The 19,709-nt window shown below is 39.8% G+C and overlaps 1 protein-coding gene across 1 annotated transcript in view; it reads left to right on the top strand.

The window, feature by feature from the left end:
* Window positions 1–19,709, top strand: part of rapgef6 (Rap guanine nucleotide exchange factor (GEF) 6) — a 147,948-nt gene that overhangs the window by 36,820 nt on the left and 91,419 nt on the right. The window contains exons 2-5 of the mRNA XM_079648703.1: window positions 833–903; window positions 1,928–1,984; window positions 6,044–6,127; window positions 18,253–18,322. Coding sequence (XP_079504829.1) covers window positions 833–903; window positions 1,928–1,984; window positions 6,044–6,127; window positions 18,253–18,322 — 282 coding nt within the window. The remainder of the gene's footprint in view (window positions 1–832; window positions 904–1,927; window positions 1,985–6,043; window positions 6,128–18,252; window positions 18,323–19,709) is intronic.

The raw sequence follows: 19,709 nt of genomic DNA, 5'->3' as shown, positions 1-19,709 counted from the left end.
AGAAAATAGAGCGTATTTCCAAAAGTTAGAAGCGAGGATCGTCTCTAATGAATTGTCCTGTGTGTGTCCTTCTGTGTGAGAGTGTGTGTACATACCCAGTCACCATGCAGTCCACCTGTTAAGCCTAGTCGCACTGTGGCCTCTGTTTGTTTGATCCTACAGATGCTTACATGAAGCTGTTCCACACACACACACACACACACACACACACACACACACACACACACACACACACACACACACACACACACACACACACACACACACACACACACACACACACACACACACACACACACACACACACACACACACACACACACACACACACACACACACACACTGACTGACCACCTCTTGATGTTTTTGACAGCTGGCTCTGATAGGAGGCTATTTTAAGTCTGTGGTTGGATATATCTGTGCCTGTCTCACTGCTGTCATGTGTTTGTAAGTGCTTTGCCTGTCCGTCTGTTTAGAGGGTGTCAATCTGATTGGCAGAGTGTGGCATGGTCCAAGTGGCATCTGTCAAGGCTGTGCACTGGATGTGATTTACACGGTGCTGAGACGTTCCCCACACTCTCTACAATGAACTAATCTTTTAAAAGCTTTACATTTGATGTAATAAACTCCATATCACAAAATGTGTGTTTTTGAAAAAGCTGTGAAGTTTGTTTCATGAAATGGTTTTCCATTATTAGTAGAGCAGATTACAAAAGCCAGTTACTCCTTGTGTTTGCATGTGGATATGTTGGACGATTAAATGATGTCCCTTATCTAGTATTTTCTGTAGCGTGTGACATGTTCATTAAAATTGTATTTCTTTGTCTTGCAGGACTTGCACACCATCTACTGCCACCTCTACCACATGGACGTCCTCTCTCACCTCAGGGAACATCAGCTCAGGTGAGCCCAGTTATTTCACCTAACTCTTACTTTTTTACCCTCTGAGTTTAGATTTGAGGTTGATAAAGACCAGTGTCATGCATTTAGGGTGATCTAATGGCAGAAATAAATTAAATAAGATATTCGTATTTATTTTATAATTATTTTATAATCACCTGAAACCAAGAACTGTTGTGTTTCTGTTACCGGGTAATATTAGCAATTCTCTACCATCCCCCATGTTTCTAAAATATTTCAGAACAGACAAACCAACGCTGGCTCCAGGGAGGCTAGTGGCTCCTATAGGCGTCTGTATATCTCCTTTTATCTTACACACTGATCCAATCACATTATCAGTTCACCAAATACAGGTTTTTCACCCTTAGGCCTTCTTTCAATTAGGCCCAGCCCACCCAAACAGGTTTAAGGATCTTTTTGCAATTACCTTTTGCCTCAGGCTGCTTCTGTCCTGGCTTTATCATTTAAAAAGTTCAGGTTTCTTTCAGACATTCTCCCGCTCATACCAAGCATGTTTGAAATGTTCCTCCTTAAGTCTGGAATGTTTTCTTTGCTTGTTCGCTTCAGGGAATACACATTTGAACAAGAGGTTTTAGAATGTGCTTGAGCAATTTACAAAACACAAGCAATTGACATGAAATACACACAACAATTGAGGCTTTAATTGTCATTTAGAGATGGATATAAACATGAAATAGACAGCTTTTGAGTGATGAAACACCTATGAAGAAATCAAGATACGGTACTTAAACCGTACATTTGGCTTGTTTAACAAACTCTTTTTAATTAGATTTAACAGACTAATGACCCATCAACATTCTGCTACGACTCAAGACTAAAACAAATGTGTGTTGTGCAGCATCTATACAGTGAGTATCAGGTCACTTTGACACTGAGCTGACAGATAGCAATGATGGTGTCCAAGATGAGACGTTTGGGATGGATATGTGATGGGTTGTTAACGCTGGAAATGTACCAGTGATGTGTTTGGTGGGAAAAAGTGAACATCTCTGTGTGTCTGTCTCAGGTCGATGTGTACCTCTGCCCGCTATGAGAGACATGAGGCGAACCACATCCTGTTTTAGTAAGTATACACTCTCACACTGAGCAAGAAGTGCTCTGCTGTATTCTGCTGCACTGTCTTTGTCACCCTCTTTCTTTTCTTTTCTTTATATTCACATATCTTCTAAGGAATGCTTGTTTTACTCAAAAACAAGTGGTTTTGTATGTTTTATAACCAGTATTTACCAAGTTTCACACTATTTTCTTCAATAATATCCTGCTCCACTAACACAGAATCTAGTGACAATAACAATTGTGTCAAAAACAATACTGTGGGCGGTTTAATGAGTGTGTTCAAACTCTACTGGAGCGTGAGCTAAATAACATTAAATGTGTACTTTTGTTATGCTTTTATAAGTCACATTTTCCAGATTCATATATTGCTTTTTAGAGGTGCTAAAGATTATGTTTAGGAAATTGTTTTAATAGTCTTTGAACAACAATGGGAGCGCTATGATACTTTTATATTGGAAAAATTGGTATTATTCTTGTAATGGAATTTGTTGGCAATACAAACATTATATAATATCACCAGATTCATCCTTTACAGTGACTGAATGAAATAAGTGTACAGTTTTAAAAAAACTTTTTAAGCATGACTTTTAAAACATTCGCATCTCACAAAATTCTTCAAGAGAACCTATTATAAGCAAAAGCCTGGATTGAGACAGCTCAATCATCCACATGATGTGCTGCTTTAAAACTGTTCTCTGAAACCTCAAGTGTTGTGAAGTGATCATCTAGGCCCAATCCTGGTTTGAGATACTTAAGTTCGGATGACAACAGTGATCTATTGATCTGATGGTAATGTCGGCAGATCCACTGATAGCCTGTCTGTCAGGGTGTGGGAATAAATGGATACTGAGATGGATGAGGTAGATGTTGAAAATAAGTCATTTAAGCATCATATAGAATGAGGATTCGGAGGAAAACTAGTCAAGAGGAAGGAGGAGTAGAAGAGAAATGAACGAAAGGCTAGTGAAAGATGAAGAAATTAGATAAGAAAGAAGGAAATAAGAGTCAGAAGGAGGTCTATTAAAAAGAAAAAAGTGAGAGGAGGGGACTGCAGAGGAGAGACAACGAGAGGTGAATCTGGAAAAGAGAAAAAGGGGAGAGATGTCAAGAGGGAGGAGGGACAAGAACATGAAACGAGGGGAGAAATGAGGATTTTGAGCCTGGAAGTGGAGGAACTGAGAGAGATGGAGGGTGGACAGAGACGCATGAAAGCATGAGAGAGAGGCTCCACATGCTCTTGATGTATTATCACACTCGCTGAAATCACATTAGACACCTAATGGTTTCATTTACCATCAAATACACACACACACACACACGCGCACACACACACACACACACACACACACACACACACACACACACACACACACACACACACACACACACACACACACACACACACACACACACACACACACACACACACACACACACACACACACACACACACACACACACACACACACACACACACACACACACACACACACACACACACACACAGATGAAACGTCCCTCTCCTTACACTCTGCTGCCTCTCTACCAGGGGCTAGTCTTACTGTAAGTACCTTAACCCCGAACAAAGAGCCTGTCATGTCCGATTAGTCATCACACATTCTGCTTTTACTACAAAACATGTAATGATAAAGCACGCCAAAAGTGACAGGAGATGTCAGAAAAAAGAAATGTAATGATGCAAACACTTTTACGCCTGCAACAAATTAATGTAAATGCACATTAATTAAATGCGTCAACACAAATCTATGTGTACATGTAGTGTAAAACAGCTGCTGCCTTATTTTTCGGGGGAAGGAGAGGGGAATTTCATGTTTCCATAAGGTGTTGCTCCTTCCATGATGGTGCATTTCCTATCTCTCCAGTCTTCCAACACACTCCATGTCTCAGTCTCTCTATTCCCATGTTCCCATTCATATTCATATCCTCAGTCACAGATGCCGTGCGTTAGGGCTGCACGATATATAGTGTCATGACGATAACCGCGATATGCGCATGCGCAATATTCACATCGCAGGACGTGACGATTTAAAAAAAACAAAAATCTTAATTTTTATTTTTATTTTTTTTTTAGGACTTGCGATATTAAGTAGGCAAATTAACTCAAACACGTCATGTTACAATTATTCAGCTGCTTTCTAAAAAAGGAAAAACTTTCGCGGCTCATGTCAGGGGTACTTGAGTGAGTGACATGCAGGCTCTCACACCAAGTACTTTTCCCACAAAGGTTCCTGAGAACTCTTTAGTTCCCATGAACTAAGTACAGGTCGCGTTCACACCGGAAATTAGTTCCTGGGGGTGGATTAGGCAAATGAAGCCGCTGACGTCACTTCTTCTTCTTCTGCTTTGGGTTTACTGGCAGGCCGCAAACAACTTCACGGCGTATACTGCCACCCAAAATCCCCGGCCGAAAGTCCCCGGAGTTGGGGACTGGCTTCAGTAGAAGCTGCTCGGACTCCCAGCAGCTTCTACTGCATATCGTTTAAAGTTGGAGAGATACAAAAATATGCATAAATAAATGTTAACTAGGTAAAATAAGCGATGAATGAACAACAAAAATAAAATAAGCTACATTTATTTGTTATTGGCTATGGTAGGTTATTGGTTATGTTCACATACTTATTTGATTATTAAAATGTAAACCGATCTTTTTCATATGGGCGTTTTAGAGTTGTGCCCCCTAGATCAGGTCTCTAGTAATTGTGTGCTCAAAGTGCACCAGATTGAAGCATTTTACTGTAAAATATAAAAAAAAAAATCTTTGAAGCCATTTCATTTCAAGCTTATGTCAATAAGTTTCTGTTTTTGCAGTGTATTTGCCTTTTGTAGAGATTTTTCATTTATTCTTTACACATAAAATCTCGCCTAAAATCTCACCTAGGGCAGCAAATGGTCTAGAACCGGCCCTGGTACTAGGCCTCAAGAGCCTTTCTTGTGCTGACACATAGAAACAAATTGGCGGGGCGCACTTCGCACGCACACACGGAAAGATTCCACGCGCTCCGCGCTCACATTATGCTGGGCCCACGTGCCTTAGCACCGCTGCTACGACTCCATCCTAGGGGAAACACTGATAGCCCTAGGTGTATATTTGTCTTTAGCTTAACCAAGTCATAAAAGCTATACATGTTGAAATCTCACGTGACTGAAAGTCTTTCCACACAAACCTGCATAAGCTCTTTTTTGAGAGCAAGCGCATCAGAAATACATGGCTGACATGTATTTGTTCCGCCTAAGAAACAATGTTTCTGGCTTGGTTTGTCTATCCATCTGATTTTTGTATTAAATGTGGGTGAAAGTTCAAGCATGGGCCAAGGAATCACCCATAACATTTTGAAACAGGTCCGAATAACAGGCAGTATTCATGCAATAGGTTTCACTTTCATTACATTTGCAGGCCAGGTAAACTGTGCTACATTCATGTGATGTTTGAATATTTGGAATATGAGTTCCCAACTCAAACATTTGAATCCTCCCCTCCAGTGAAGATAGGAGTTAAAGCTCTGGGCAATAAAATACAACACATCCTTTTACCGTGTTGTTTTCAACAGGATTTAAGCAAATTAACACATTAAAATTGAGAAAAGATTAAGGAAATGGGACCATCCATGCAGCACTAAATGCACCTTTGACCTTTCAAATTTAGATATAGAAATAAACAATATATCCGAGATAGGAATGTCTCTTTTTGTTATTTTAATGTCCATGTTTTGTAGCCTGTACAATAAATAATAAAATAAAATAAATAAACAATATATTTTAACTAAGTTTTGTTTGAAGTAAAAGCAGGGAAGGTTGTCAAATCTAAAATTGCCACTTAAAAGAGCCCAGACACAGTCGAATACAACAAATGAATTACAAGCAAAAAAGGTAAAGAGGGAAAAAAGTCACAACACGTTGATTCATTCGAATTTATGTTATGGAACATAAGTAGGAAAATGGGAATATTTAAAGTTCACATAGGCTTCACTCTCTAACACATGATATTGTGAGGTATAATGAGGCCTAGAGTGCTGTGTTTCACACCTGCATGTTCTCTCTGTTTCAGCCCTGACAGCATCGCTACCTGTTGGTACATCCTGCTAACTGGATCAGTGTTCGTCAAGGAGCACATGTACCTGGCGAGGTGTTGGTAAGTAACACTTATATTCGCATTGCGTCCGGTGTGAACTCAGCATTACACGAACACACTCAAACACACAGAGAAAAATGAGGGACTAACATCCTGTTGGGTTGAGAAAAGGAGGTGTGATATTTAGGTGATGGGATTCGCCTGACATTGCACGTGAAGCTTCCCGTTCTTGTCATCTGTAAAATGAAGTGTGTTCATCTGTAACATGCAAATGGAGACAGCATTTCACGGAGCTGTAAGGAAGGCATGAAAAGACAGGTTTCACTGACAATTAAGGGAATGTTGTGTGGACGCAAAAACACACACTCACACTTGTACATCACGCTTGTGGAACTTAGTGCCACGTTGAGCTACACTGAACATAGTTTTAGTCTGACATGATGTCTCACCTCTTCCAGTGAGTTTTTCTTTGACTCAAAATAGGGCAAATGTGTTACTATAGCTCAAAAGACAAACTAATCGGGTAAATATATGACTTTGTCTCATATTTGCTATGTAAAGTATTGAATACTCAGACTTTGTATGTGAAATAAAACACAATTTTTGTATTATTATTAAATGAATTCATACATTTCAACAAATACAGTCTTAACACATCCCAACACAACACTCCTGCTTAAAATCCTACATTTTTGAAGTTTCTTGAAGTTATCATATCATATTCAGAGACTATCAATGTTGTTTAAAATGAAGCTCGATCCAGCAAGTCGTTAATTTAGCCTAGCATAAAGATTGGAAAAAGGGAAAAAACGATGCTTTGCTTTGTCAAAGACAACTAAATCGGCCCAGCAGCACATATAAATCATACTTATTAACACTTGATATCATGTTCTTCTTCTGGTGTTCAAAAAGGATTACAGTTTAAGGTTCACAAGGGATGATGTGTGAGATAGTTTTAGGGCTGCAACTAACAATTACTTTCATTATTGATTCATCCAGAGCATATCTTTTTCATATCCTTACTGTATATCTTTTTCTAGAGGTCAAGATCATGTCATTAAATGTGTCCGTACAACAATCCAATACCCACAAATATTTAGGTTACTAGTTCTTGCCCAGGCACAGAAACATGCCATATTACTTTCTATTACTTTGTAACGTCATGGTGACAAGAGTGTTCATACCATTTGGAATGACGTCCTGCATGCATTCATATTATGTTCTCCTGCTGCCCATAGTATCTTTTTGAAAAGGAAGCATCTTAAGCATCTCAAAGTATTTGGGAATCTGAGGTGTTGGAGCATAATAGATCACTTGAGCATCATTTATATATCAAAGCATTTCTCTTTTGCACAGCTGTTGCATTAATGGGTGTTTTTTGTAATAATCATTGCCAACTTCTACATTACTAAGTAAATGAACCAGGAAGGAGAATGTGTTTTGGGTCATAAAAGATCAGGAAGATAGCCTGCCTAAGATTTCACAGATTAAATTAAAGTTTAAGTCTGTCGCTATAATAGACGTTTATCAATTTGATCATCTGGTCTATAAAGATGTGATCAAATAGTTAAAATAGCTATTTCTAAAATCTTTAGGTGACATCTTCATGTCTTTTATTTTGACCGACCTTTTAAAACCTGAACATTTTAAGCCTTCACATATGACAAAAACAATATCTTACAACTGAAAAGGTAGAAAAGTGTGGCATACATGATGGAATACTTAAGGTCTACTGTATCGCTGAATTAAAAGCAATATAGCAAATCAAGGGTACTTCCTATAGTTAGTGTCCACAGCTCCTCTCTGAATGTTGCTCACTTCTGATAAAATTAGCTAAGTGGGCAAAGCTGAAAGTAAACAGAAGTAAATACACTTTTCAGTTGGGTGCTATTTCTTAAAGTGACGGCTGACGGGCCTTTACAGGCTGGAGGAACAGGTAGATAAGCGTATCAACAACACAAAGCACCAACTGTAGCAGAAAGAATAATTAGCCAAGTAGCAATAACCTCAGGGCAACTGGCACTGACTGTGTGTGTGTGTGTCTGTATGTATGTGTGTGTGTGTGTGTGTGTTCATTCCAGTGTGGGTCAGTTGATAACAGAGAGTGGGGGAAGGTTGGTACCCTGCAAATCACTGGAGGGTGTTTATGCGTGTGCCTGTGTGTTGCAGTACACAGGGGGTGTCAGGGTCTTTGGAAAGGGTCACAGAGGGACCTGATAGGGGGGATAGTAGTGGGTGTGTGTATGTGCGCGCGGGTGGGTGTTGGGAATGCGGAACCCCTGGCAGAACAGTGGCTGGCCATGTGTTCCTGAGCAGCCTGCCCGCCTGGAGCCCAGAAGCACATCCAGGCAGGAAATGAGCAGGGTACACACTCAAAAAACACACACACACACACACACACACACACACACACACACAAACCAACACACACCTCCCTGGAACCGACAGACAGACAGACAGAACGGAACAGAGCGGGAGGGACACACACACACACACTCCTCCCTCAGTTAAAGACAAACTAAAAGGCTTGACAGTCACCTACTTCTGCTCTCTGAGGAAACTTTTAACTCTTTCACACTGGACTATAACACACTTGGATCTAAACCTGGATTACTGGATTATCACCTCACCTACTTGTGGATAATATGCTGGATATAATTTTTCTTCAAAGGAATACAAAAAAGCTGTTGCATAATATTCCTGTTTGTGGTTAGTGACACTTTGGTTTCTCTTTGATTTACATATCGTCAGAGACAGTTTCTGTAATGCAAAAGTGATTTTGGCGCTAATTCAGTTGAGACTTTTCAAAACTCCCTCTCTCTTTCTCTGCGCATTCTTCAACCCAGCATGCTCCATTTCCTGCCTGCCATGGTTTAACCAACTAAAGCCAGGAATTCCCCACGGCACTGTGGCAGGATAGCTTTCCACCGCTCTGAAACACACAGCCCTCTCCTGTTTTATCTACATTGGTTATCTCAAAGAGAAACAGGCTTGTCTTTCACTTAAAATTTAAAATAAACACATCTTAAGTGGACCAGACTCTAGGTTGAACGTTTTTGCTGACACTGTTTAGTGGATGGCTGTTGGTAAGATATTCATAATTTGTTGTGCAGTGGAGAAATATGGGAACAATGAGAGAAAGAGGAAATATTTGGTTTCATATCCAGATTTTGACACAAAAAGGAGCACAACAATAAGTTGAACAAAACTCTCTCTATATATAAAATCCTAATTCGTACTCATTAGCCTCATAGTTCTGAATAAGGACCTCTCTTATTTAGATAACAAATTCGTAAAAAAAATCAGGTTTAAAAGTTTCAGAGCAATCAATACAAACATTGGTCTCTTCTTCTGCTTATCTTATTTCCAGATGGTTGTTTGATCTTAATTAATGATAATGTGATTTTTTGTTTAATAGCTACCACTATGCGTTTTTATGGCTTCTCATACAATAACCTGATCAAAAATATCTAACTTTATCTTTGAGATTTGTTTATTTATAACTTTAGTTACTTGCAAAGATGGAAGCATAACTTAATGATATTCAACTTGAAGTTTTAGAAAATGGAAACGTTATTTTTTTTTAAAACGGAAAACATTATTTCCTTGAGCAAAAGTAAAACATTGACCACACTGCTTATGTCATTGTGTCGTCATCAAGTGGTGTACTAATCTACAGTGGTGTGAAATATATGTATATTGTGTAGGTAAATGATGAATGGTCATCTCTCTAAGCTATAGCTCACATAGCAGATGTCGGTGCTGCTCTGTTTTGCTGAGCTTTGAATTAGGCCCTTAACTGATGAACCTGTTGTTTTGCAAATGAATCGTAATGTTTCTGAATGACCCACTACGTCATTCCTTTGAGTCTGTCTGGCAGCTTCTAGTGTGTGTGTGTGTGTGTGTGTGTGTGTGTGTGTGTGTGTTTGTGTGTGTGTGTGTGTGTGTGTGTGTCTGTCTTTGTGACTTTGTGTGTGTGTGTGTGTGTGTGTCTGTCTTTGTGTGTGTGTGTGTGTGTGTGTGTGTGTGTGTGTGTGTGTGTGTGTGTGTGTGTGTGTGTGTGTGTGTGTGTGTGTGTGTGTGTGTGTGTGTGTGTGTGTGTGTGTGTGTGTGTGTGTGTGTGTGTGTGTGTGTGTGTGTGTGTGTGTGTGTGTGTGTGTGTGTGTGTGTGTGTGTGTGTGTGTGTGTGTGTGTGTGTGTGTGTGTGTGAGCCACCCAAACAGGACAACTGAGACTAGTGGTCTGCGGTTTCCTTGCTTTACTGCTGGTCATCATTACCATGGAAAAAATGCGAATGAATGCAAAATGCAAAATAGTCTTTACTGTGGCCAAAAACAAAGATTGGTTTAAACTGTTGACCAGGCGATGGTCTGAATATAAAATAATTGCTGCTGATAGTCGTACAACCCTCCTCTCAGAGTATAAGCCTTCAGAAATGTGGATTTGTTCCTCAATCTGGACTTCATGGATGTATTGTATGTCTTTCCATTACCTGAAGCACTCCACTAACACAGACTGTGTTCTGTCTAAAAAAAAAAAGATATCCATCTGATATCCCTAGCAGAGATTTTTTTCCTGCAGCTTTTGTAATAGTTTCTTATACCTAGGGGGCAGCAGCTGTTATCCTTTCGTGCCGTCTTCCCTGTCAGTGATTCTGCCATTACACTCCAAACATTTTGTTCACATTTTTTTAACTCATACTTAAGAAACATGTTTTCTTTTTATATCTATTTCATCTCTCTATATCATATCTCGTATTGTTTCATGATTTCTATAGACTCCTACCTGTTTAGTATTACTCTTATGCACTCTTGGTCGTGTGTGTGTGTGTGTGTGTGTGTGTGTGTGTGTGTGTGTGTGTGTGTGTGTGTGTGTGTGTGTGTGTGTGTGTGTGTGTGTGTGTGTGTGTGTGTGTGTGTGTGTGTGTGTGTGTGTGTGTGTGTGTGTGTGTGTGTGTGTGTGTGTGTGTGTGTGTGTGTGTGTGTGTGTGTGTGTGTGTGTGTGTGTGTGTGTGTGTGTGTGTGTGTGTGTGTGTGTGTGTGTGTGTGTGTGTGTGTGTGTGTGTGTCTCCTTAGTTTCTGTGCCGGCTGTCACGGTTTATTGCCCCCGGCACTGCAGCTGTCACTGGACCGGGGTGGAACCTGTTCTCCCCTCTGCGACAACTTGTTTCTGCAGAGATAGAGGGGTGAAATATCATCACCTGCTGAAATCTAGCTCAGACACATCTCCAGTGCATTCCAGGGAGAGATTACTTATTTGAGAAAAGAAACACATATTAGCTCAGCCAACTAAATATTGCTTTAAGATGATTCAATGTTTTCGTTCAAAACATACTGAAATAGTCATCAATCATATTATATGGGCTTGTCAAAGTTGAGGTGTTCCAACAGCAATGTTTTTATTGAGTAAATACTAAAACACTGTGGTGCTATGGGCTTTGCTACAACTGGGATTTTACCTGCACACTATACCTATATGGAGTACTCTTTTCTTTTTCCTTTTTTGCAGGTATACCGAACTTGTACAAATAAATCTCCACGCTTAAACCATGCGTTCAAGACGTTCACATACACGTGTGTTTGACAATTTCATTAAACTTTCAACCCACTTTTTCAGATGAAAGCTTTGGCCATACCATTGTTTCAGTGCTTTGTCATATTTCTGCTGTGAATCACCAGCTGATGTATCAGATCTCAGTTCAGTCAGGGCAACAGCATAATTGGATGGCTACATACTCACTTACCTACGATGAGTTTTACTTTTGTGGGAATGCAGTAGGTTGGAAAAGTGAAAGGTAAAATCATTTGAAGCTTGATTTGTATATTATTTTTTAGCCCACACATACACAGTAGTCAAAAAGGTCTGCACAACGTAGTTTTGCTTCTGCTCTTTATCGATAGCAAACTCTTATTTCTTTTTTTTTATCTCACACACACACACACACACACACACACACACACACACACACACACACACACACACACACACACACACACACACACACACACACACACACACACACACACACACACACACACACACACACACACACACACACACAGTGGCTCTCTGACAGGGACCATGCGTCTCGCCTCAGTGGAGTGTGGAGAGATCTGTCAGAGTCAGGCTGACCTCCAGGCTGAGGGCTCTGAGAGAGAATCTGAGCCCAGCAGAATGTATTCCTCCCTGGGAACTCTTAAATCCACGCCGGGGCGTTCATGTTCTGGTGGTTCTGCTATATATATTCATTCACTTACTGCTCTTTTTGCTGCAGAACCAGTTGTGAATATTTCAAGGAACACAATACTTGTTTCTCAAAGATTCTCAAAGAACACTAAATTCCTGGGGTGTGAAACTATGTGGGGAATTTTAAATGGTTGACCTGGTGAAGTTGCACCTGTGATGGCACACATCTTTCACTGAAGTGTCATTGACAGGTGACAGTAACTACTCTAGCTATAGGAAATGATTTCTGCAGCTGACATCAATACGATAGGTGAGCAAAACAAGGATTTCAGGAGAACATAACCCATTGAATAAGAGTTGAACACTGCTCCTAGCACTACTGGTACTAGGATGGGTTAAATGCAGAGGCCACATTTCACTGTGTGCTCTGCATGTGTGACCATTAAAGAGGGTGTCATCCTTCCAATTCTATTCAATATACACAGGCTGCATGTAGTATACATATTGCGTTGAATGCACTAATTAAGTTCTATTTGATAAGGAAATCCAATACACAAGAACATGTTTTTGACTGTCCCTGCATTCACCTGACCAGTGCACTTAATGAAAAGAGGGGTGCTGTATATTTGAACACTTAGTGAAACATTTAGTTTCAAAACCCCTTATATAATCATGTTGCGTAATAGCCAAACGACTGTATCAGAAAGGATGTTTGCTCCAATGTGAACCTTTTTTAAAATCTTTTTCTGGGAATATTGAGTCTAACAATAACATAATAATAAATAGTAATTTCCCCCACAATTGGTTACTAGTTCCCCGACATTGAGAAGGGTTCTCATTAAGAATTTGGTCATTTTTTTTTTTTCGGCTTTGGATATCACTCCTTAGAGCAGCAAACCAGAACAGGAAAAAACAACAAATATATAGATTCAGCTAAAAGTATACATTGAAGGTGGGGTAGGTAAGTTTGAGAAACCGGCTCGAGATACACTTTTTGTTATATTCCATGGAATGTTCTTAAAGAGCAACTTCCAGTTTAAAGACACCTGTGAATAAATGTGTAGGAAAATGATGAATACACTAGATTTAAAAAAAAAAAAACATAAATATACACTACAGTGACATCTGGCGTCGTTTTTGTAAGACATTTTTACTTCTGCATCAAAACAGCCTCCCCACGTGACCTCCCGCGTGTGACGCAACATGGGGAAAACAAGGGGGAGAGCGGCCGGTGTAACGTATGAATAAACATGGATCCCAATGCTAGTTTCGACACAGAAGAAGTTGAACATGAATATTCGAATGCATATGACGGACCACAACCTTATAATTATGAGCCTGCTAGGCGTCCAAGAAACCAGGAGCAGCCAAGGATTAGAAGAAATAACGGCCATCGGAGAGAAATTGAGCTGTGGTGTGAGGAGAACCAGTGGAGAACTGGGCAGCTATCTTGGTGAGTGACCGGCGTTAGCTACAGAATGTTAGCTAACGTCACATCACAACATTGTAAAGTTAGCTATCATGTATCAGGCTATAACTAAAGTAGTATTGATAATATAGTAACGTTACTGGCAGGACTGTTGATACTGATCCATAACAGAAACTAATGCGCAAGTATCAGCCGTATCTCGCGTTACCTAATGCAACTCCACACTACGTCTGTACCGGAGGGGAGAGAGAGAGCAGGGAAGGGGGAGGGGGGGAAAGAGTGTCCTGACAGGCTGGTATTTGTGCAACCTGAACAACACAAACACAATACTGCACCATGATTACAAATGGTGAAATACAATGTAAAACTACCGAAAAATACCAGCTCACTAAAACACAACCGCTCTACTCAACGCAACTACTAACTAAACCCGCGGTCAAAGAGCGGAGATGTTTCCCCTGTGTGATGTAATATGACGCGTTTGACGTATGACCTTAAAAAAAAGCTGTTTTTAAGAGCAGAGCTCAAAATTGCTCCTTTCCCTCTGAATTCCTGCCCTTATGTCTCGTAAAACATATCAAATCCTGCATTCACTTTTTCAATTGTAATTTTCAAGCAAGTTTAAGAATAAATGTAGAAAAAACCCTGCAAGTTGCTCTTTAACATCCCGATAGCAATGAATATCTTTGACAAAAATTGCTTTAACAAAAATTCCATAAAAACATGTAATCTGTGGAAGCCGTAGTACTGTAAAAAGCACGACCAATCATTTTAGCCGGCCCGGCTAAAATAACTGGATGGCCTACCTGCCTGTCAGCCTTCCATCTGTAGACAAACTTATCTCGTGCCCTCATTGGTCATGTGCACGTTCGTGTGTGTTGGAGGAGGGGCTCTGTAAGGAAGTAGCAGATTTTTCCCGGTTGTGTATTTTCAAATTCTAGAGCACTCGAGCTGGTTTCTCCAAAATGACCTACCCCACCTTTAATTGGCAGGTTTAAGTGAATACGTATTGTTTAAAGTCTGTGGATAACATAGAATAAATCAGTTTGACGCACCAAAGCTTTGATTTGAGAACCACTTCCCTTCACTTTTTCTCTCTGAACAATTACTGCTTATCCAGTGTTTAAAAACAGCTTTTTATCATTACATTACATTACATGTCACTTGTTAGACGCTTTTATCCAAAGCCACTTACATGCTCAATACTGTGGAAAATCCCCACAGGAGCAATTTGGGGTGAAGTGTCTTGCCCAGGGACACAACGACATGCTGACTGCAGTGGGGTTTGAACCTGTGACCCCCTGATCCGAACACCAACGCACAACCCACTGCACCACACGCCTCCCATCATCAGAGCACATTATGAAGACAGGCTTTCATCTTAACATTACATCAAGTGGCTGAGTTTATGAAAGCAGTGGCTGTACCGGTGTGAAACTGAGATTAAGGATATGATGAGATGAAAGTTTGCTTCTTTTTGATGGGGCCCAGAGAGAGGAAGGGCCATCAGTAAGAAGAGAAAGAAAGGATGAAAGGGAATGGGGATGAGGAGACGGGGGAAGAAAATAGGAAAGCAGGAAATAAGAGGCAACAAGGGAGTGAAGTGAACAGCAGAGGGAAAAGAAGCACAACAGGAAGGAGAATATGAATAAATGAAAGTCAATGGAGGGGGAAAGGGTCAAAGGAAAAAGAGTAAAAAATGGAACGGTAGGGGTCAACCAAAAGAGTTGAAAGGGGAGGACATTTTTAGAAATGGCATCATATGGAAAAAGAACACAGAACAGAAGCGTTCAGAGAAAGTATTGGTTGGGAGGCAAGTGGATGTGGAAAGCAAAGGGAAAATACAGGAAGGAGGAGAGAAATGACTTGAAAGTAAAAATCTGTGATCCAAAAGGAGTGATTGATAGACGGTGTGAGAACGTAACCAGAGAGGAGACGTGAGAGTGAAAGTTGTCCGTCTCCCAGCTCAGCACGCTTCCATAATTAAAACCAGCCGCTCCTCCAGTTCCTTAACAATGCTGAGTCGCCACTTTGAGCCAAAGGGAGCGAGACATGTTCAGAGGCCGGTCTGCTCTCATGGATCACCGCACACAGTGATCGAGCTTCTGCCTCACACACTTAGACCGAACAAGGGAAACACAGAGACATGCGTGATTATAGTACGAGTAAACACAGGCACTCACAGAGGGAGGCCATTTTCAAAGTTGTGGAAAGAAATGTCTCAAATTCAAACGCTTTCTTCTTTTATTCCTACATACGGAGTATACTAGAGTAGTGTTTTTGGGTTACATCACAGGGCTGAACAAATGTCAGCCCTGAAGCAGTAGCAATAAGTCATGTACAGATAAGTTGATTCTCAGAAAACGCAAAGATATATATCAAAGGTTGATTTATCTTTGACGTCAGCAAAACATTCTCATGTTCTGGCTTTTTCAATGTCATCATTTCCGCTTCTCTTTCTCTTAGATAGTAAACAAGATATCATTAGCTTTCAGGCTGACAAACCAGACAATGTGAAGATGTCATCATGAGCTTTATGACATTTGTGAATGGCATTCTTTATTTACATCAACTATTGTACTGGTGTGTGGATTAATAGTTATCCTTTATCAAATGTCCTGATGATGAATAGAGTCATTAGTTGCAGCCCGACCAACTTTATGTTTTATTTCTGTCTGTGTTTTGGACACAACCTATAAATGGCTTCTGATATTTAGAGCATATGTCACAGACTGTTATAGATTGGTACACATCTAAGGTGTCATGTGACAAATCGTACAACGTTGTCTCTAAAGTAAGTCGGAAATTGAATTCACTTAAACTGCTTTTAAAAATGTCTTAAAACACTGGAAGCAATGCTTTCCTGAAAGTATGTCTCCAAAATAGCTTAAAATATAATTTATCTGACAGTTTTAAAGAAGATTACAGCCCTTCCTAATTTTAGAATGTTGGGGCTTTAAGTCGATTAGTAGAGTGATTTTTGTTGTTGTTGATTAATAGTTATCCATTATCAAATGTACTGATAATGAGTAGAGTCATTATTTCCAGCCCAACCAAACATTAGGGTTTTATTTCTGTTGTGCCTGTGTTTTGGACCCAAGCTATTAATGGCTTCTGGTTTTAAAATATGATTTATAAATCTCCATGTGAGGACTACACAGCAGACCGTCCCACATGTTCTCACCGCGGCATCAGCTGCTCTCCTCCTGCTCACCACAGGACAAACGACGACAGGGCATAAACCTGTGAGCTGCACACACACACACAGACTCACATTGTGCAACAACTAATAACTGGTGGTAGCAACGCTTGTAACTTCACTCAGGCATGCAAGCTGAAATGTTTGTGTTCAGTTTCATTTGGCTAATAAATACCAAGCTGCTAACAGAAGGGCGTTGGAACTTATATAAATGTACACGCTTTCAGCATGTACTCTAAGGGTTCTATTTGTAGTGATGATCAAAGTTGGTTAAGCAGGGTCTTTAAAGACTTGCAGCTTGTGTACAGTTATGTTGAGGTGTTAGCCATGAAAGCTTATCTATCTCTCTCTGTTCTTTAGTGGTTAGGCCTACACCACAAACTGTTAGTTCAACTGAACTGCTCTAATACCTACATAGCATGTCATATGTTGGCAACAAATCCAAGGTGTCAGGTGACAAATCATACATTTCTGTCTCCTTTACGTGAAGATAAACGTTTGTGGAATCACTTTAACCACTTTCTAATTGTCTTAAAATACTAGAGCCAATGCTTTTCTGAAAGTATATCTCCAAAACAGTTTACAATGTTTAATCTCCAAGATTACAGCCCTTCTCAATGTGAGAAAGTTAGGGCGTTCCCTCTTTAGTCGATAAGTAGAATCATTTGTCATTTTGGTCTTTAACGGCCATTTTGAAATATTTCTTGCTGAATTAACGTATGAGCATATATCAGTTAAACACAATAACTAAAGTGGTGTTGTCACCTTATACTGTAGGTAGAAACTCTTTTTGCAGATCAACAAAATCAAATAAATATTAGCTGACTTTTCTCTTCAAGGACAGTGATAGAGAAATGATCTCTTTTGATTGATTATGTTCTTGTTAAATGTGTGTATGACTTATTGCTTTTGATTAACACCCATTGACCCAACATATTTTGAAGTTCTATCATTTTTGGCTTTTTTGTATGCGCAAATAATCATTAAGCCAACATAAGATATGATGCTTTTGGTGAGACCTTGGTGAAAGTGGCAAAATCACAACAACCAGGGTGTGTTTATCAAATACTGCTGTTTTAATATAGAGCCAATCCTTTATTTAGCTATTTGTTTCATGTTAAGATGAAGCTACTATGTATGAGCACATACTTCATTTTGATGAACCCATGGTATCCTTTTTAATTTAATAATAGGACAATTCCATTTTTGATAAGGGTAATCAGTTGCTGTACAATGCTTGGGTTCATCTATGGGTGGGCAGTTGTGATTGACTGCCCCTGTTGCCCCTGTCAGAGTGTGTTTTGTGTGTTCTGTGCCTTGGGTTTGTTTCTGTTTTAACGTGTTCTTTGTGTGTGTGTTCTCTCTCTGCAGTTTCGGCAAGCAGCTGGGGGGCAGACGAGGCTGTGAATGCATCACTTTGGAGCCGTCAGAAATGATTGTGGTGAGTGGAGAGACGCCGCCTCTCTCTCTTTTTTAGGCCCTTTGTCTCTGTCTCTCTCCCAAGCACCTCCCTTTCTATCCTCCCTCATCTCCCATCTCTTTGATATTATTCCCGTTTTTCCATCTTTATTTGATGTCTGTATCACCTTTTCTCTCCTGTACTGTCCCCTTTTTTCTCCCTCTCTTTCATCTCCCCCACCTCTGTTCTTCCCCTCTGTGACACCCCCCTTTCTGTATGCACAGTAGATCTCGTCTACATATTCAAATGAGCTTCATTGGCTGATATCTTCCAAAAACATATGCCTTTTAGAAAAACAAATGATGTATTATGGAGAATTGTTCAAGCCGGTCTAAATAATTACATCTAATGAAATGTATAACAAATGTGTATACAGGCCCAACAATGAATACAGTCAATTACATGTTCGAAATTAAACATAAACAACAACAAAACAAGATTATTTTTCTTCAATATAAATTAATTTAAAAGAAAAATGGGGATGTAATGCAAATGTTTATGAATTTGACTAATCATGCATTCGCTGCTACCTATCAAATAATGGGTAAAAACCACCAGCTGTTACAGAGAGTGATGCATTATGGGTTGTTGTAGCCTTGACGTTCCTAGGCCAGCCAGTCTCCTTAGAATCTCAGTTTATCCAACAACATCAGTTATTCTTATATTTTTCCTAATCTAATAGTAGCTTTTAGATTTAACATTTATTTTAACAGCAATAGTAGGAAAGTTATGTTGCACATGTTCATGTTACAGTGTTGTTTTTAAGTAGATATGTACCAACACAAATAGCACATTTTTATAAGAATAAATAATAAATATTTTTTTTAAAAAGCACCCTTCAATTTCCGAGAATATCTAAAAGTACTCTTCCCACTCGCAATATTTGTATATGCAAATGTAGTGTTTCTATCTGCCTCCATAAAGCTGCAGTGCTAACAAAGTCCCTTTCTCTTCCTAAATGTCCTCCCTGTTCCTGTCTACCCTCTCCTGAGTCTCCGTGTCTCAGGGACTCCAGGGATCAGACGGTACACGTTTTTTCATGAAAAAGCAGCAGGCAGCACCATGTCCATGGATGTTATAACATAGATAACAGATTTGACCTTGTCGCTTCCTGAATGATACCTGTCCATTTGACCTTTTAAGAGCGGGTTCAAAGGAGTCTTAAGACTGTACAGGAAACCCCCTGCACGTTTTTACACAGATATTTTAGAGATGCCATCTTCTGAGCTTTCTTTTGCTATGACTGCTCAGACTTACTGACTGTCATTACTGTAGCCGGGGGAACAATGATGAAACCTTATCATTCTTAGACAGGCGCTCTGTCACTTTAAACTGAGGCAATAATGTGCAAGATTTTCATTTCAAATGA

This window comes from Notothenia rossii (assembly GCF_949606895.1).
Source record: "Notothenia rossii genome assembly, chromosome: 9".
Lineage (NCBI taxonomy): Eukaryota > Metazoa > Chordata > Actinopteri > Perciformes > Nototheniidae > Notothenia > Notothenia rossii.
The sequence above is the reverse complement of the archived record's forward strand: the minus strand, read 5'-3'. Positions and strand labels throughout refer to the sequence as shown.